The 21,758-nt window shown below is 36.7% G+C and overlaps 1 protein-coding gene across 1 annotated transcript in view; it reads right to left on the reverse strand.

The window, feature by feature from the left end:
• Positions 1 to 544: 544 nt before the first annotated feature.
• LOC145242737 (uncharacterized) overlaps positions 545 to 21,758 on the reverse strand; it is a 46,099-nt gene continuing 24,885 nt past the window's right edge. Inside the window, exons 4-5 of the mRNA XM_080105880.1 lie at positions 11,386 to 11,459; positions 545 to 848 (exon numbers count right to left, since the gene is read on the reverse strand). Coding sequence (XP_079962006.1) covers positions 718 to 848; positions 11,386 to 11,459 — 205 coding nt within the window. The 3' untranslated portion in view covers positions 545 to 717. The remainder of the gene's footprint in view (positions 849 to 11,385; positions 11,460 to 21,758) is intronic.

Below are 21,758 nucleotides of genomic sequence, written 5' to 3' on the forward strand. Positions count from 1 at the left end.
TTTTAATCTAAAAAAAATTGAAAAGCTACAAAGACGGGAGTGGTACCATTAAAACGAACCAGTTTTTGTGCTCCAGAATTGTTTTCCTACATAGTCACCACAATTCACAATGCATTTTTGTCAGCGATGAACGATGGCTGCGCATGAGCATTCAGAGCCCGCTTTATTATACGGAATCATTCTAAAAGTCAAACCTATTTTTTCACTGCAAAAGTTGAAGAGCTACAAGGACGGAAGTGGTGACATAAAAAATGAGCGACCTTTTGTATATCAGTATTTATTTTTTCTAGTTATTTACCATTATTCTGAATGCACTATTGCCAGAAATTCAATGATGCATTTCCTTCTGACGCACGTCCATGACAGGGGTTGCTTTCTTAGAGTCTCACGCCGTCAATATCTGCAATAGATAATAGGTAATAAATGCATGATTTCAGCCATCATAACAATGCAATTTTCAATCCCTTTTGATTTATTCGGGCAGAATAAAATATAGGAGGAATTACTTTGAAAACGTTCCTCGTAATTATAAGAAAAGAAGTAATTTTGTTTTATAAAGTTTATTCAACGAAAAGCAAACTAATATATTATTCATATCATAACTGGCTTCTTTCGTTTCATCGCCCAACCAGTTCTATAGTTTGAATAAATAGTTTCTTGGCGTTGAAAATCAGCTTGACATGGTGTGTTCAAGTTGTATCAGCGTGGCATCGGTCTTCACTCATCCATGTAATTTCTGAATATGTTTGATCTAAACCTTCTTCGAAGATAATGACCCAGCCTGTTTCGTCTCTTGGCCTCACGACGACGACGTTTGTAATACCCATACGTTCTAGTCTTTTTCTTATCTATAAATATAAGGAAATAATGTTTAGTCTTGGTGTTTGGAAGTGTTAGATGATAATTGCAAGGTACATTGAAAATACAAAGATTAGCAGGAACATAGAGATCATTAGCCATTAGAATGATTAAGAGACAAAGAGATGGAGAGAGTGAACTATAAATAAACTGTGGGAGAAAATCATAGCCATAAAGATATTAAATAATGTTGGTGGAAAGAGATAATGAAGATATCACGTTACGGACAAACGATAAGAAAAGTGCAGTGGAATGAGATAACAGAGGAGTTTTGTTTTTATCGGAAAAGGAAATCAAGGCAAATTAGGAGCGAAGAATAAAGATCGTTTTGCCATTGACTCATGGATGAATGAATATTCGTAGTTTTCCAGACTCATGGAACATCCACGGATGTTGTTGTTTGATTCTATCGCTATTATAGACTACCCACGCCCCTTACCACTCCCTCCAGGATTTCTAAAATTTAATTCTGACGTATATAGGAATTTAACTCAGATGAGGATATTAACGGCGGGGCCCCAACAACATGGACACATACGGTTTTATGGAAATCGCTCAAAACAAGGCATGAAGCCACTTGATGCAAGAACTAACAAGAATGAAAGATGATTATTGAAAAATAAGGACACACTCATTAGCTTTAGTCTTAAAAAGACTAACACTTTAAGTAAGAAGAAATGAGTCAACAAGATAGCGATTTCAACAAGAGAACTACCGGTGACACTGGAAAAAAAAACCCAGCGAAAATGGATGAATATATAAACAGTATGACGAAATAAATAAAGCAAAACATAAAAAAGATTAAGCGTTTCCATTTACGATATGCAACACAATGTTGATGTATGAGGATAGAGTCATAATACCGCGAATCTTAACAAAACAGAATTTTGAAAGAATTCTATATGGGCCATCCTTGAATCTCTAGAAAGAAGGCATTCACAAGAAGCTACAATTGTTTGCTGAAACTGAACCAGGATATTGAAAATCTAGTAAAATAATATAAAGGTTGTCAATTAGCAGCTAAAGCTCCACCGATGAGGACCAAACCTTGGCAAAAACAGGCATACCCTGGACAGGTATTCATATAGATTATGTAGGGTCACTGAAGAACTAATATTATCTGTTATTCGCATATAGTTTTTCGAATTGATCTGAAATTTATAGATATTAACACCCAACAGCTTCGAACAATATAAAAGTGTTAAATTAAGTATTTAGTCGTTTTGGAGTACCAAAGACAATTGTATTTAAGGTCTACTGTGAGTCGTTGGCACAAACACATCAAAACACCAACGTCCATCACTAGGTCCTATGGCGTTGCCGAAAGGTTTATTGATGTCTTCAAGAGAACATTGAAAAAGAATGACAATATTGACAGGGAAAAAATTGCATGCGGAAATTGCTAACCATTTATAGGATAACACTAAATCAAAATACTAACGCAAATTTATCATCGACGAAAATAATGTACGCAAAGAAGAAACATTCAGTATTTGATAGGATATTACCAAGAAATAAAAAAAAATACTGAAGGCAATACAGAGAATAAAACGTATAAGGATGGCGATAATGTTTGTTTTAGGAACTATCGGACAGGAAAGTGTTTTAAGGAGGACGGTATAGTCTAAGAACGAATTATGAAAATGGTCTATATAATAAAAGAAAATATATTTTTCCATAAAACCATAAATCAGTTGAAACCCTGATACATCGAAATAGTCGAAAACAATATTGAATTAGCAATTGAAGTGTTATATGATACTTATCAGATTATTCCCCCTCATTAACAATGAAATACCGACGGAAGTAACATCAACGCCAAGAATTGCGGATTCCCCAACAACTAAAATTATACCAGTTCAAATTGTAAGGAGAAGTGAAAGAATAAAAAGAAAAGAGAATGAATGTTTGTATTCAAACTAAAAAAAAACAAACTAAATGTTAAGAGCAAAATTCTAGGGAAGAACTTTCCTCGGGAGATGTCAAAATAGAAAAACCTTGCACCCTTATAACTGTTAGTTCGTCATGAGAGACGACGACTTCGAAAAGATAATAAAGGAATAGTTTAACACATAAATTGGGGAAGACAAAAAGAAAAACACGCACGGTGTCGGTGAAATATTCGTCCATACATACGCACCGACCTATATATATATATATATATATATATATATATATATATATATATATATATATATATATATATATATATATTGTAATGAAAGGATCGTTCTAAAAGTAAAACCTATTTTTTCACTGCAAAATTAGAAGTGCTACAAGGACCGCAGTGGTACCATCCAAATGAGTGACCTTTTGTATATCAGTATTTATTTTTCTACATGGTCACCACCATTCTGAATACACTTTTGCCTGGAATTCAATGATGCATCTTTGCTTCTGACGCACGTCCATGACAAGGGTCAATTTCTTAGTCTCGCAATATCTGCAACAGAGAGTTAAAATATGAGGTTATAAATGCATTAGTTCAGTCATCATAACAATGCCATTTGTAATCCCTTTGATCCATTCTGACGGAAGAAAAATATAGGTGGAAATGTACCTCGTAATTATAAGAAAAGAAGTAATTTTGTTTTATAAAGTTTATTCAACGAAAAGCAAACTAAAATATTATTCACATCATAACTGGCTTCTTTCGTTTCATCGCCCGAGCAGTTCTATAGTTTGAATAAATAGTTTCTTGGCGTTGAAAATCAGCTTGACATGGTGTGTTCAAGTTGTATCAGGGTTTTTTTTTACATGGAGTTCATCACTTATCAAGGCCCAATGACCACTCAGAGATAAGGGTTATTGTGTGTACAGTAATCAAAGGGATAGTGTAGCAATAGTATTGGAGAATTGGTAAGGTGTCATTACTTAGGGGAGGGACGGTTCATCAGGAATTTGTTTATGTTGGACTTGAAGACATCCAGGTTGAAGTCGGGAGGGAAACAGGCAAGCAGAACAGAGTTCCACAGGCGTGCAGTTCTAAGAAAGAAGCTTTGTTCATGGTATCTACGTTTTGATTTAGGCACAGATAGGGAGTGGGGAAAATTATTGACGGTGGTTTCAGCTAGTCGGGTGTTTTTTGAGAAAGATTGGCGAGGGGGGACCAGAGAATGGAGCTCAGACGAGCACCTGCCATGGAAATAACGATAGAACAATGACAGGCTCGCTACGTCTCTTCTGTGGGAAAGAGGTTGCAGGGTAGAGAAAAGGGCATCCCCCACCAAGCCACGGAGTCTATTTTGTACTCTGTCAAGGAAGGATAGGCAGTTTTTTGCAGCCTCCGCCCAAATGTGGCAGCAGTACTCCATCTTTAGACGTACTTGGCTCTTATATAGATAGAGAATTGCATCATTAGTGAGATATCTTCTGGAGAGGTAGAAGGATCCCACCATTTTCCCAGCGACCTTGGCCACAGACGATGTATGTGTTCCATTTAAGATCAGGTGTAAAGGTTAAACCCAGGAGCTTATCAAATCCTGGGGCCTCCCTTAGACGAGAGCCATCCATTTCAATTGGTGCCAGATGGGGATCAGAGCGTTTATGATGTAGAGATAGGAGCTTGGTCTTAGATGCATTAAAGGTAACCAGCCACCTCTTTCCCCACTGTACCACGCGCTCAAGATCAGAGGAGAGAGAATTAGAGAGAACATTTACGGCCTTTGATGTGTTGCCATAGATGGTCGTGTCATCAGCATAGATGTCAACGAAAGATTTTAGTATGTGTTTTGGGAGATCATTGATGTAGATTAGGAAGAGAGTTGGGCCCAGTATGGACCCCTGAGGGACTCCAGCATTAATACTGTGGGCCTCTGATTTCTGCCCATCAACCACTACTCTTATGAGCCTATGAGATAGAAATGATTTAATGATAGAGAAAACATTTCCAGTTATACTGTAGCTGGAAATCTTGTGTAGTAGGCCCTTATGCCAAACCTTATCGAAGGCCTTTAATATGTCGAGAGCAATTGCCCTAGAAATGAAGCCTTTGTCAAGAGATTCGCTAATCTTATGAGATATAACGGTTAGCACATCTGCTGTCGATCTAGCAGAGCGGAAACCATATTGCGTGTCGCTAAGAAGGTTATTTCTGCTGAGGTGGTTGACTACTTCTCTATTTATTGTGGATTCCAGCAACTTACTCATGACACACAGGTAACTTATTGGTCTGTATTGAGAGGGGATGACTTATCACCTGAATTCTTAAATACAGGGCATACTGATGAGGTTTTCCAGGGTGTTGGAAAGCATTTCTCCTTAAGGCAACGCTTAAACAGTTTGGAAAGTATGGGGACAAGTTCTGGTTGTAATTTTTTTAACACTATAATTGGAATACCGTCGGGACCAGTTGCATTACTGGAGTCAAGGTTCTTGATTAGCTTGGTTACCTCACGCACAGATATTTGTATGTTGCATAGCGTGTTGTCTGTTATAGGATGGAATATGGGGAGTTAATGGCCTTCGTCACACAGGGTAGAATTTGCCGCAAAGTTTTTGGCAAATAGTTTGGCCTTGTCGGATGCTGTCGAGATGACCTCTGGTCCATTGATAATGGTTGGGATAGAGCGCACGTTTCTGTTCAGGATCCTATTTGCTATTTGCCAGAACTGGTGGGAATCAAGCCGCTGCTCGGCTACTTTGGACTTAACGGATTGCGCATATAGTTCTCTTGCATTTTTTATTACTCTTTTACAATGGTTACTGGCGGTTCTAAAAGCAGCTTTAGTTTCAGTGCATCTATTACGTTGGTAGCTATGGAAAAAGTGATTTCTGTATGCGACGGCAGCAGCGCATTCGGGGGAGAACCATGGCTGACTGTTAGGTTTTTGTTGGAATTTTTTGGATGGTATGAATGGCCTATGCCTACAAGTGACCATTCGGTCAGATCTGATACTATAGAGGACACATCCTTTTTAAACATGGAATGGAGAGGGAGATCAGATATGAATGTACGGAAGCTATCTCAGTCCGCCATAGAGTATCGGTATACAGTACGGTGGAGAGGTACGTCTGTAGATTTATTATATTTCATTTTTATCTTAACTGATACGACGCAGTGGTTGGAGGATCCCAGAGGAGATAGAACGGAACATGAGCATAGCTCAGGGGAAATGGATAGAAAAAGGTCTAGGAGGCTTGCGAACTGACCGGTACTGTCGGGCACACGGGTGGGCTCGCGGACAATCTGAGTGAGGTCATAGGCAATGGCAAAGTCATGACAGAAACTCCCCTCCTCATCGGTCTTATTTGAGTGGTTCAGCCATTCCACATTATGGACATTGAAGTCACCGCAAATATGAATGTTAGCCGAGGGATGAGCAGACAGGATGTGGTCAATTTTTTCTGATATTCTCCTAAAGACAGTAACTCGACTGTTGTGGGGGCGATAGAGGGCAAATATAGATGCGGTAGTGTAAGCAAGTGTAACCCGGAAACAAATATAAGGTAGATTAGATAGGAGATATCCCTGCCACATGGGAAGCCATCTTTAATGCAGGCACATGTTCCATGCCCGTGGCGATCTTGGGGGTCAGATTTAGATGTTAGGTTTAAGGTATCCTTTAATTATGAACTCATCTAGGGAGGTGATCGGCCCTATTCCAGTTTCGCTTAGGGTTGTATCGGTTTTCACTCATTAATGTAATTTTTGAATATTTTTGGTCTAAACCTTCTTCGAAGATAAGGACCCAGCCTGTTTCGTCTCTTGGCCTTACGACGAGGAGGTTTGTCATGCCCATACGTTCTAGTCTCTTTCTCATCTATAAATATAAGGAAATAATGTTTAGGCTTTGTTTGGAAGTGTTAGATGATAATTGCAAGTTACATTGAAAATACAGAGATTAGCAGGAACGTGAAGATCATTCAGCATTTGAATGGTTAATTAAACAAAGAGATGGAGAATTAGAATGGTCAATGAGACAAACAGATGGAGAGAGTGAACTATAGACAAATTGTGAAAGATTGGTGGAAAGAGATAATGAAGATATCAAGTTACAGACAAACAATACGCGAACTGCAATGGAATGAGATAACGAGTTTTCTTATTGGAAACTAGGAAAATCAAAGCAAACTAGGTTTAGTGAGATTGTTTAAATGGAAAAAAACGATATATATATATAGTCATCCACATACAGTACTGTTTCGCTGCTCATCAGTGCATCTGGACAAGCAACTTCCTCAAGCCGCGATCAAAACCCGACCGCTTAAATGAAGGTCAGAGTTTTTAACCGTTGCGCTATTCAGCTGCTGCTATGCAGTTAGTGAATTAACAATGTTTTGACATTGTCCAATTACCAAAGCTCAAGGCCCTGTCGGTGGGGCATTAGAATACGCCGACTGCCCCCCCTGCAGAGGGTAAAAGTCCCTTAATGGGGGTCCTGGATATGACCTTAAACTATATCCAGTGGTGAGGCCCCAGCTTGTGGGCTTTGGGGAGTGTGGAGCCACCCTTTAATTACCATTGCTCCCATGTCAACTCTGACCCGGAGTGGTAGTACCTGTTAGGGTTCCAACTATGGCTAAACAGAAACCGACGTGAAAACAACAAATATATTCTATTAAAAAAATTTTTCTTCAAAATCTTTGGATTCGACATTAAATAACCCGAAAAGGGTTGATATGCCGTAAAACAAAAGTAACCAACCAACTAACCAACCAACCAACCAACCAACCAACCAACCTAAGCTCAATCTTTTTATACAAAGAGCATCACTTAATACACTAATGGTAATTTTTATATCACTTCCCAATATGCTCAAATATTGTAATGAAAAAGTCGAAAAGAGTTTAAGCTTAGAAAGCTTTATTTAGAACGTTGCTGAGACTGTGTGCGAACTCACGATGATTTAAAAGAAGGAAGATGAAAGAGAATGTTCAAGGGAAGTAATTCACCCCCGGGGAGCGTAAATAGATAAAGAAGTGCTCGCATTTTAGGACATTCTAAGCCACTCAGGAAGAAAGACTTAATCTCATGTACAAGTTTCTGCTTCAACTGAAAAAGAAAAGTTCCAAGCTGGTAGTTTTCAATTAAATACTGATGAATTCTAGTAGAGCGTTGAAGCTTCATCCCATCAGTATCCTTTGAAGAATATTTCTTGCGATTCTCCGAGATGGGAGAGTGAGGAAGTGTAGGAATTAAGTTACCAGTGATGGAATTCTTGTAAGCACTTGGCAGATGATCCGAAGAGTTGGCATACAGGGGTGTATTCTGTAGCTGTCGGTTCTTTGGCTCAAGATCAATTTCTGCCTCCAAACTGCTCGATCTGTCACCCAATAGAGATATGTGGCGTGACGACACAGCAATCGTCTCTCGCTAATTATTGAAGTGTACATCAGCATAGTTAGGAACAACAACCTTGACTAGGGGCTCATATGTGCATACATGTCGCTTTAGGAGGACGGATTTATCGTTTGTTAGCCACGTAGGAATGGAATCTCTAGTGGCTGAGTTCTTTTGGAAATTGAAGAGACGTTCGTGGGGAATGCAATTAGTGGAGGTGGAAAGCAATAAATTTCGTGGAGGACTACATCTAGTACTCTCTCCCTATTAGTTATAGGAAGGTTTATCCACCGTAAAACCACAGTTTGCAAGATTATTTAATTATATCTTTCCACTTGACCATTACCTTGAGGATTGAAGGCAGTTGTTTGACTGGTAGCAATACTTCCAGAAAGCAGAAATTTCTTTTAGTTCGTCCGACATAAAAGCCACCCAACGATCGGAGTATATAAAAGAAAAATTCCGAACTTTAGAGAATAGGCGAATCAGGAATTTCCAGACAGTTGCAACTGAAAAATCAGCACAGGGGAAAGCGAAAGAAAATGAGAATATCCATTAATTACAGTCATAATATAGCGGTTGCGATGATTTGAAGGTAATGATCCCTTGAAATCCACAATTATTCTCTCAAATGGTTTATTTGCTTTTATAAGAGTTTGAAGTGGCACGTTAAGGAAACTAGGTTTACATCTGAACAGACACTGCATGTTTTATAACTACTCTCACATTTTCCATAGAATATGGCAGATTCTTGCTCCTAACGAAATGTAGCATTCTGGTTACTCCCGGGGAGCATAAGTCTGAGTGCAAAGAGTATAATGTCAAGAGAGCTAGTGGAGGAACAAATTTGAGACAAGCCATCTGCAGCTGAATTTCGTTTCCCAGGGCAGTAAGCAATATTGTACCGAAATCAGGCAAGTTCCAGCTTCCATCTTGTGATCTTCTTATCTTTAATTTTGCTCTTGCCTTTGGAGTCAAACATAAAAAATAGACTGATTTTTGATCAGTGATCAGCTTAAAATGTTTCCCAAACAGTAAATGTCGCCATTTTCAAATCGCTTTCACAATTGTGTTGGCCTATTTGTTTACCTGCAGAGTGCTTTTGATCAGTCGAGGTTTAAGTTCTTGAATAGAAGACCACAGGCTTAGAGTTTTGAATCAAATAAGCCAGCAATCGTGTGTTCCAAAGCATCCGTTTCGATCTACAATGGAAGAGATGAGTTTATGGCTGCAAGGGACGATTCAGCAATTTCCTTTTTTTTTAGTATCTAAAGGCATCTGTTTGTTCCTTATTGAGGGGAAAGTTGGTAATCCTGGTTAAGGGGTGTAATTTCTCGGAGCCGTTTGATATCTACCTAGAATAGTGGGAGAAGATTCTTAAAAAATTACAAGAACCGGTTATATGAGATAAGATGGAGTTACGAATCATTTGTGAGTAGCTAGATATGGCCTCAGAAGAGGTTTCCAGACATCCTACTAAAGATCTCCCAAGGCCCATCTTGGCAGATCTTTAGTAGGATATCTGGAAACCTCAGAAAAACTCATCAAAATAATTGTTATGATGAAAAATGTAATAAGCACAAACAGAGGAGAATGAGGCTCGGTAATAAACTTATAATGAGGAATGCATGTGTCAATTCCTATAAGAAACAAGTTAGTAACTTCCTAATCAGAATAATTAGGAGACTTATCTGAGATAGAAAACCGCTCAGTTTCCCTGTAGTAAAATGGCTTCCTATGGAAAGGACCATCAAGAGACGACTTCACTGAAAATGAACCTCAGTACAAACAACAGCTTGATCAGAAGAATTCAATGGCAGGCATAGAACATGAGTTAGGAACCAGTTGGAACATGTGATGAGACAAAGAAAAGTTAAGACAGAGCAGCAAGATCTGTGCGATTAAAATGAGAATCCTAGTTAGCATTGATGAGCATTGAAATCACAAAAAATGTTCTAATATATCCGATGTTTGTACATGTGCTTGTTTTTTATTATTATGTGTAAGTTGTAAAATATATTTCGCGTTGACTTGGTCATTGCCACTGAAAGAATCGGTACGGATAGAAGAAGAAGAAGAAGAAGAAGAAGAAGAAGAAGAAGAAGTGTTAATGCTGGAGTCCGTCTCTTCTTGATCTGCATCAATCATCTCCCAAAACACATACTTAAATAATTTGTGGACATCTATGCTGATGACACGACCATCTATGGCAACACATCTAAGGCCATAAATGCCAAAGTTCTCTCTAATTCTCTCTCCTCTGATCTTGAGCGCGTGGTACAGTGGGGGAAGAGGTGGCTGGTTACTTTTAATGCATCTAAAAACCAAGCTCCTATCTTTACACTCTGATACTCATCTAGCATCAATTGAAATGGACGGCTAGGGGAAGCTCCATGCTTTGATAAGCTTCTGGGTTTGACCTTTACTCCTGACCTGAAATGGACCACGTACATAAAGTCTATTGCCAAGATCGCTGGAAAAATGGTGAGATCCTTCTACCGCTCCAGATGATATCTCACTGCTGACGCAATTCTCTACTTATATAAAAGCCAAGTACATCCAAGGATGGAGTACTGTTGCCACATCTGGGCAGGAGCTGCTAAAAACACTCTATCCTGCCTTGACAGAGTAAAAATAGGCTTCATGGCTTAGTAGGGGATGCCCTTTTCTTTTCCCTGCAACCTCTCTCCCACAGGAGAGACGTTGCGAGCCTGTCTTTGTTTTATCGTTATTTCCATGGCAGGTGCTCGTCTGAGCACCAATCCCTGGTCCTCCCTCGCCGATCTTTCACGAAAAACACCCGTCTAGCTGAAACCACTGTCAAAAATTTCCCCCACTCTTTATTTGTGTCAAAACCAAAACGTAGATTCCATGAACAAAGCTTCTTTCTTAGAAGTGCACGCCTGTGGAACTCTGTTCTGTCTGCCTGTTTCCCACCTGACTACAACCTGGATGTCTTCAAGTCCAACATAAACAAATTCCTGATGAACCGCCCCTTAAGTAGACACTTTATCAAATCTCAACACTAACGTACTGTACACGCAATAACCCTTAGTGGCTTCCGGGCCTTGATAAGTGGTGACCACCTTGTAAAAAAAAAAAGATTACAATGACGATGATGATGTAGAAGAAAGCGAAGAAGATGATGAAGAAGAAAAGCAAAAAAGAAGTTGGGGTCGGCATCGTTATGCATAATGTGTATTGAGAAAAAAGAATTAAAGACAGATAATATCAAATCTACTTACCGAATTTACATGGTTCTACCTCACCATTTTTGCCGTAACAAGTGACTTGGCATATATCCCCTTTACAATCTACTCTAGAGAAAAAAAATAAGAATTATTTCAATCGTATGCAGACCAACGAAAATAATATTTTAAATTGAAGCAGGATGGATCAACGAAATATTTATTTATCAATAGAATTAAAATCTCAAAGAACAAGGAAAATGCTATTTCACACTTGAGTTTTAGAGAACAATGAGAATACTATTTAAATTAGCAAAAGCTGATAAAACCTAGACTTTCTGTGAAGTAACTAAACAAGAATATTACAACCCGTTTGATTAGAATATCAAATAAAAATACATAAAATCAAAGACTGACTTCGTCATACTAATAAATTCAGACAGTAAAACTACAGCAGACAAACTAAGGAGTAGTGATAAAAAAGGAAATTTAGATACAAGAAAGCACATATTTTACAAAATAATCATAAAACTGACTTCCAAACTAACGTCTTCGATAGAATCATTAACACCAGTAGAAAGTGCATTAGTATAATTACTTTAAAACTACAAGAAAGATTTAATTAAAAGACGAAAAGCAATCATGCATTTTACGAATGAATGAATACAACGGAAACTATTAACTGGTTCTCCAAAATTAAACAACATATCGTTCAATTTGATATTGTTTACTATTATCTATATATATGAATTTCGCTGTTTTCCCCCTGACACTTGCGCGAGCCTTTTCAAGTCTCACACAAAAACACGCGTTCACATTTCAAGCTATATTACTTGTCATATACATACGCGCACACAAACATACGCGCCCACGTCCACACACGTACATATATTCACGTTCGCGTACATACGCTCACATTCACGTGTATACACACACACATGTATACACACACACATGTACTCACATACACGCATGCATGGACAACGTCACTTTCCCTTTCAAAGGAAATCCACACATGCGCAAAAGACCAGCGGAAACACCTATAAAAGGAAGAGACAAATTGTTTCCAACCCTTTTTTCGGCCCAGCTTTCGAGCTGTTCGGTCTACGGACTGCCAGCATGCCTTTTCGGCATGCACGCGCACGCGCGTACCTCACACCACTTGCTACTATGTGGGACAAAAAGCTAACAGACCGTACGTAGACTTTATATGCTTTCTCTCTCCATGAACTGGATGGACATTCTCACTCTTTCTCTCTCTATCTACTACTGGTCCCTGAGAACACCTTCGCGCAGCTGACTGCTAACTGACGTCAACCCTCTATCCTTTTCTTTGTCTACACGATGGACTGTCATTTCTCGTTCTATTACATTACTCACTTCTCTTCCCACACGCGAACAAACGATAGTGACCCGAACTTGAGATGAACACACATTTCCTTTTCTTTCTACAACACCAGTCCCGCAACGAACGATGGGTACACCCGCGCGGACATGAACACGTGTTATATCTAAAACATTCATTCTTTCAACAGTAAATAAACGACACGTTTATCTTATCCATCAATTGAGTCTTTGTTTCCTTCAATTCCATTCGTTTCATTATTCTTTTGTAACGGGATTGGGATATATATATCCTAGTCCTCTACACACTCCTGAGGATGAAATTAACATTGTTATAAAATGCAGAACTAACCAAAAAGTTAAAACAAAACTGATGAAGTAATCAAACTTGTTGAGTTGATGTGTCAGTAAGTAACTAGTAGATTAAGCTTGTAGAGTAACCAACCTATTTGGCATTTTTCCAGTTTATATAATCTCACTAAAGCTCTTGATATAGACACTATATTATTGTATAGAGCTGTCAGCTTTCTAATCTTAAAATATTTCAATGGACCTAAATTTGTAAACAATACCCAATATTCTTATAATCGTTAAACAACAATTATCTGCTAATTTATATATTTACATATTTGTGTTCTTCTACAGTTGACATACATAGTTATAACCTACGAAGGTTCTGTGTACCTTTTATTTTATGGCTCTTCTTGTATTTATTAAATTACTACTATCATTATTACAAGTAATATTAGCAGTATTTTAATGACAATCATCATTCTTATCATTAGTATTATTATTATTTTAAGTAGTAATATCATAAATGTTGTTAAGATTATATTATTTTTTTAATAGCAGTAATAGTTTCAGTATTATATATCAATGTATATATATATGTGTGTGTGTGTGTGTGTGTGTGTGTGTGTGTGTGTGTGATATAGAATTATGTAACCGAATCCCCAGTCCTAGAATTCGAAATTAGGATCCAAATATATGAGAGGCGTTCTAAAAATAATATCTCCTATTTTTTATTACGTCTGAATCAATGAGAAGAAACCATGAATTGCATTGCTATAATGACTAAACATACATTCAGGACCTGACAATTTCATTTTGCTGTTGCGGGGCAGTGTGAAACTCTACAATAACAACTCCTGTCATGAACAGTATTAGAAGAAGCCATGCGTCATTGAATAACCGAGAAAAGCACATTGAGACTGGTGATATGTGAACAAATAATTTCTTGTGCTGTGTGAAAAAATAAAATATGGTGCTTTGTGAAAAAATAAATTATGGTGCTTTATGAAAAAATAAATTATGGTGCTTTGTGAAAAAATACATTATGGTGCTTTGTGAAAAAATAAATTATGGTGCTTTGTGAAAAAATAAATTATGGTGCTTTGTGAAAAAATAAATTCTGGTGCTTTGTAACAAAAATAAATTATGGTGCTTTGTGAAAAAATAAATTATGGTGCTTTGTGAAAAAATAAATTATGGTGCTTTGTGAAAAAATAAATTATGGTGCTTTGTAAAAAAATAAATTCTGGTGCTTTGTAAAAAAATAAATTCTGGTGCTTTGTAAAAACAATAAATTCTGGTGCTTTGTGAAAAAATAAATTATGGTGCTTTGTAAAAAAATAAATTATGGTGCTTTGTAAAAATATAAATTATGGTGCTTTGTGAAAAAATAAATTATGGTGCTTTGTAAAAAAATAAATTATGGTGCTTTGTAAAAAAATAAAATATGGTGCTTTGTGAAAAAATAAATTCTGGTGCTTTGTGAAAATATAAATTCTGGTGCTATGTGAAAAAATACATTATGGTGCTTTGTAAAAAAATAAGTTCTGGTGCTTTGTAAAAAAATAAATTATGGTGCTTTGTAAAAAAATAAATGATGGTGCTTTGTGAAAAAATAAATTATGGTGCTTTGTAAAAAAATAAATTCTGGTGCATTGTAAAAAAATAAATTCTGGTGCTTTGTAAAAAAAATAAATTCTGGTGCTTTGTGAAAAAATAAATTATGGTGCTTTGTAAAAAAATAAATTATGGTGCTTTGTAAAAATATAAATTATGGTGCTTTGTGAAAAAATAAATTATGGTGCTTTGTAAAAAAATAAATTATGGTGCTTTGTAAAAAAATAAAATATGGTGCTTTGTGAAAAAATAAATTCTGGTGCTTTGTGAAAATATAAATTCTGGTGCTATGTGAAAAAATACATTATGGTGCTTTGTAAAAAAATAAGTTCTGGTGCTTTGTAAAAAAATAAATTTTGGTGCTTTGTAAAAAAATAAATTATGGTGCTTTGTGAAAAAATAAATTATTGTGCTTTGTAAAAAAATAAATTCTGGTGCTTTGTGAAAAAATAAATTCTGGTGCTTTCTAAAAAAATAAATTATGGTGCTTTGTGAAAAAATAAATCCTGGTGCTTTGTGAAAAAATAAATTATGGTGCTTTGTGAAAAAATAAATTCTGGTGCTTTGTGAAAAAATAAATTATGGTGCTTTGTGAAAAAATAAATTCTGGTGCTTTGTAAAAATATAAATTATGGTGCTTTGTGAAAAAATAAATTCTGGTGCTTTGTAAAAAAATAAATTTTGGTGCTTTCTAAAAAAATAAATTCTGGTGCTTTGTGAAAAAATAAATTCTGGTGCTTTCTAAAAAAATAAATTCTAGTCTTTGTGAAAAAATAAATTCTGGTGCTTTGTGAAAAAATAAATTCTGGTGCTATGTGAAAAAATAAATTAGGGCGTTTTGTGAAAAAATACATTCTGGTGCTTTGTGAAAAAATTAATTATGGTGTTTTGTGAAAAAATAAATTCTGGTGCTTTGTGAAAAAATAAATTATGGTGCTTTGTAAAAAAATAAATTCTGGTGCTTTGTGAAAAAACAAATTCTGGTGCTTTGTAAAAAAATAAATTCTGGTGCTTTGTAAAAAAATAAATTATGGTGCTTTGTAAAAAAATAAATTCTGGTGCCTTGTGAAAAAATAAATTATGGTGTTTTGTGAACAAATAAATTATGGTGGTATGTGAAAAAATACATTCTTGTGCTATGTGAAAAATAAATTCTGGTGCTATGTGAAAAAATAAATTCTGGTGCTATGTGAAAAAATAAATTCTGGGCCCCAAAAGCCGCTCGTTTCGATGGTACCACCCTTGTCTTTGTACCTCCTTAACTTTTAGAGTTTAAAATAGAAGATTTTACTTTTGGAACGACCGTTGTATGATAAAGTGCGTGCTCGATTCACATGCACAGCTACCATTCATCACTGGTAAATGTGTATTGAGAATAGCATACACTATATAGAAAAATTAATTCTTGAGCACAAAAGTTCATGATCATGTTTAAGTCGATAGTTATAAATAACTAAGGCACTTCTCATGCGATAATAGTCTTTCACATATACGAACATGAAAATACCTGGACCCTTCGATATATCGATTGGCTCTTTAATTTCAGCAGAAGTGATCGACTTGGTTGAACTCTACATTCTATATAATGTCACTAAGGACATAGACGTTGAAACAACTGGCGACCTTTAAGTTATTAAAACTGGAATAGTCTTAAATGTGATTTTTTAAAAACCATATTAAAGGAAATGAAAAAGAGAAACCTTAAAGTAGAAATCACCTCAAGCGTAAAAATAATTTATTTTCTAGGTGTAACTATTAACTTGGGTAAAAAAAAACATATGAAGTTTACAATAAGCAAAACAATAAGCCAATCTTTGTAGGCCCACTCCAATTACCCCAAAAAACTATAATTAAAAATATTCCTAAATTTATTGGAAAATGAATCATCCAGAACTTCTTAAACAAAGAAATTTGCAATACTCATAAAACTCTTTACAATAAAGCTATAATAGATAGTGGTTATAAAATCATTCAAATAAATTATATTGAACTAACATCATTAAGTAACGTATCCAAAATAGTAAGAAATATAAAAATATCTGGTTTAAACCCCAATTTTATTTTATGGTTAAATCAACATTGGAAATCTAAATCTAATTAATTTAAACTTCCCTCCTAATAACATCCTTCATTCATTTTTAAATAAACGGAGCCTTAAATTAAGTTATGGTTGTATTGATAGCTTAGAAAAAATAATTGAGGAAACATAATAATAAAATTTTAAATGATAATATAATTACCTCAACTACAGTAAACCAAACAGCACGAAGACATGTAGCTGTATGACTAAATCTAAATGCTTTATACAACAGAAGTATTTATAAAAATCTATAGTTTACCAAGTCACAATATCAATTTAGAAAATCATAGTATTAATAAATATTATTTTTGTACTGCTGGTTATACCTTCAAAGAGAGATATTTCCGCCACAAATGATCTTTCAACAATTTAAATTAGACTAATAAACTCTTACTTTCTTTATATTGCATATAAATAACTAGTTAAAACACCAATCGTCAAATGGGATATTAGAAAAAAAATAGCAGCTGTCAATCTTTATACACACCTTCTTATTTATCAGTCAACGAAAAATTTCATATAGTAATATTAAATGACATCAATAATCTTTTTTTTAATTACATTTTCACCCCAAACAAGGCATATTGCCACTTTATTGTAGGGGGCTACTATCATGGACATGGACATCAGAGGTACTGTGTAGGGAGTTAGATTGTAAGCTGTCGGTTCACATTGCATTTGAACTTCTGCATGTCAGGACAGTTGGGGAAGCAAGGACCCGGCAGGGAATTCCAAAGTGTAGTTGTCCTGGGGAAGAAACTACTGGAGTAGAAGGCTCTCTTACATCTAGGGATCTATACGGTGAAGGGGTGGGATGTAGCTGCTTGTCGGGTTTGTCGGGGGTATTTACGTCGAGGGGGCACAAGTGCTTGCAGTTCGTCAGAGCATTCACCATTAAAGTACTTGTAGAAAAGGCAGAGGGATGCAACATTTTGTCGATGGGACAGGGGCTGAAGTTTAGATGACAGTTCAGGACCTATCAGATTGGCGACTCTCTTGTAAACCTTATCTAGGAGCAAGAGACTAGTGGTAGATGCACCAGCCCAAATATGACAACAATACTCCATACATGGGCGAATGGTGGCCTTATAGAGGTATAGGATACTTTTGGGCGTTAGCATCTTTCTATCATGGTAGAGAGAACCTACCTTCTTCGCAGCGGTCCTGGCGATACTCTCGATGTAATTGTTCCAACTCATGTTTCCTGCGAGCATTAGGCCGAGAAGTTTAAAGGATGTACTTTCAGATAAAGAGTCATTGGCTATTGCTATTGGTGGTAGAGAAGGTTTCTTGTAATTGTTGAAAGAAACGAGTTTAGTCTTGGCAGCATTGAATGTGACCATCTATTTATGTCCCTATTCCACTACAGATAGGGGGTCATCCTCCAGTGCTTCTGCCATTTCTTTAGATATGTGTTCATTTGTTTTCCTGTCGTGTCTGTTATAGTGTGGTGCCGTCAGCATATATACCCATCTCATAGGCAATTTTGTCAGGGAGGTCATTTATGAATATTAGGAATAGCAGAGGTCCCAGGATAGACCCCTGAGACACTCCTGCATTTATATCATATTGTTTAGATGTACGACTGTCGAGGACAACCTGGATTTTTCTCTTATTTAAAAAGGATTTAATTATGTCCCATGTATTCTTCCAGTGATGCCATATGATCTGATTTTCCCGAGAAGACCTTTATGCCATACCCTGTCAAAAGCCTTAGATATATCTAAAGCTACCGCTCTACCTTCCCGCACTTTTCCAAAAATCATGAATTATCAACAAATTAAGATCATTTCAAATCACACCTTTTTAGCCACCTTCACATTTCCTCTTGAATTCAATATTAACCATATTTACATTAACTAGTTTACTTTATGTTACCGTTATATGTTTACTTTACTTTATCTTAATACGGTTATAATTTATTTATTACTATTATTATTATTACCCCATTAATTTTCTACGCTTTTATAATACTTTCACTACATTTATATATATATATTTTTTTTTTTACACAGTGATCACCACTTATCAAGGCCCGGAAGCCACTCAGGGATAAGGGTTATTGCAAGTATATTACGTTAGTGTGGAGATTTGATGGAGTGTTTACTTAAGGGGGCGGTTCATTAGGAATTTGTTAACATTAGACTTGAAGACATCCAAGTTGTAGTCCGGAGGGAAGCAGGCAGACGGAACAGAGTTCCACAGGCGTGCAGTTCTAAGAAAGATTATATCTCGTTTTATATATATTGTTATGTAACTACTATTTAATTGATTAATTTCATTTGTTATCTTGGTATTTAATATTTAACTATATATTATTATATATGATATTATTAAATTATTTTATAATTCCGTTACTTTTTTATTACTTTAATACTTAATTATTTTAGTGTTATTTTATCGTATATTATTTTATCCTCTCAATATTTACTATTCATATTAGGCACCGTCAAAACTGGGGGGGGGGCAGGTAAGTACTTTTTGACGGACCGTCTTTTTAAAAATCTACCAAAAATCAGGTAATTATCCGATCAATACAAATGTTTCAGCGATTATTAAGAGAAGAATGAACTTTACAACAGTGTACTTATTTTTCATAAACGATATTTATATATATATATTTTTTTATTACAAACCCCCCTTGTTTTGAGGGGGTACAAATATGCTTAAAATAATCATCTGAAACTGAACACAACATATTGTGTTGTTGTAAGGGACAGAATTATAGATTTAAAAAAATTGTTTGCATACCTTATTTTGACGTCTGAATATCAGAAATTCGATTGTGTTTAATTATCCCGCTTTTATACGAGCCTTTTTCAAGCCTCGCACAAAACACACAAACATACGCGCCCACGTCCACACATGTACACATATTCACGTTCGCGTACATACACTCACATTCACGTGTATATACGCACACATATGTACTCACACACGCGCACACGAACGCACACATGGACGCCGTCACTTCCGCTTTCTAAGGAAATACACATGCGCAAAAGACACTCCGGAAACGAGTATAAAACAAGGAGACAAGCTGTTTCTAACCCTTTTTAGGACTAACTCTCGACTAGAGAGGTTGGGCTAACCAACTGCCCCCCCTTCAGTAGGCGCACGCACGCGCGCGTCAACACCCCTGTGACTATGTATGGGGCACGAGCTAAAGACTGTATGTATACATTCTCACTCTTTCTCTCTCTATCTACTGCTGGTCCCTGATGACACCTTCGCGTACCTGACTGCTAACTGATGTCAACTCTCATATCCACGCAAAACTAACCACGTGTGGTACCCTTTTCTTTCACTTGTTTCTTTCACGAAAGAAATTCCTGTTCGTTTAATTCAATTTAACACGTCGTTCGTTTCTTCCTCGAGACAATTCATTTTCCCTCGGAACGCGAGAGGAGCACGCATTTCCTCCTATGCCACAAGTCCACAACAAGCTGGCGCCCGACTGGCGCGAGAGCGGGCAAGCATGGCGACCCTACCGTTTTGAAATTAATCGTTTTGAGCGAGACGCGCGTTTTATTTGATAAAGAAAAAAAAACGAACTTTTTCAACAAAGAAAACCAAGCGAACCACTACCCACAGGAATAACTACTACCAACTACAATGACGAAACCCTCGTCAGTCTCAAAAAAGAAAAAAAGAAAAAAACGAACACGGAGCTGTCGACTTTCATACCGAATTTAAAGAAAAATTCGAGCTCGACAAACATTTTCACGGTTTCCTGACATTACCCTGCAACAAACGCGAGGAGCAAAATCGCATAGGCTTATATACAATTCCCTCCCGCACAGCAGACGCTACAACAAAGGAACAGGACATCCCTATCAACACATAGGAAGAAGTTGAATGAACAATACGAGTTGAGATGCATCACGCACACTGATAAACTCCAAACTTGGAAGTTTCGTTGACAGCCGGCAACCACGCATGAATACACAACAAACGCCCGTACAGACAATGTACACACACTATCGCAGACGCACATGCGAAGACAACGGCACCCAAACTCATCGTTCAACAAGAACGAACGCGCGACTAGCGCCAGTCCAAACGATACACACATTACCGCAGACTCACATGCAAAGATACCGTCAACTGGGCACACACACACGACACCGTCAAGACAAAACAGAAATTTTCCTTCCAAACGAACGATTCACTTCTCTGTCCAAGCAACTCTTTGCACATGTCAGCAAACAACAAAAAACCAAACAAACAAATGTCAGCCTAAAAAAGAGTAAATGCATTTTCCACGCATAAGTAAATATTTTTTTTTACGAACACACTCCGTTTTTGACATTCCGTTCTTTTTGACGTTTTTTTTTCAAACAACCACACCAACAGCAAAAAACAGGACAAAAAGATCAACTGCCGAAAACATTACTCACAAAATATATATATATATATATATATATATATATATATATATATATATATATATATATATATATATATATATATATACATAAATATATATACATTGCCTGTATTTTTTTTCCTAGGAAGGGGAGTATTATACGAGCCTTTTTCAAGCCTCGCACAAAACACACATTCATATTTCAAGCAGTATACATACGCGCACACAAACGTATGCGCCCACGTCCACACATGTACACATATTCACGTTCGCGTACATACACTCACATTCACGTATATATATGCACACATATGTACTCACACACGCACACACGAACGCACACATGGACGACGTCACTTCCGCTTTCTTAGAAAATACACATGCGCAAAAGACACTCCAGAAACGAGTATAAAACAAGGAGACAAGCTGTTTCTAACCCTTTTTAGGACTAACTCTCGACTAGAGAGTTTGGGCTAACCAATCGCCTCCCCTTCGGGAGGCACACGCTCGCGCGCGTCAACACCCCTGTGACTATGTATGGGGCACGAGCTAAAGACTGTATGTATACATTCTCACTCTTTCTCTCTCTATCTACTGCTGGTCCCTGATAACACCTTCGCGTACCTGACTGCTAACTGATGTCAACTCTCATATCCACTCTTTTGTCTACACGCTGGACTATCATTCTCAATTTTCACTACAACATTTACTTCTCTTCCCACGCGCGAA

This window comes from Euprymna scolopes, chromosome 21, assembly GCF_053919585.1.
Source record: "Euprymna scolopes isolate OS-2025 chromosome 21, ASM5391958v1, whole genome shotgun sequence".
Taxonomy (NCBI): Eukaryota; Metazoa; Mollusca; class Cephalopoda; order Sepiida; family Sepiolidae; genus Euprymna; species Euprymna scolopes.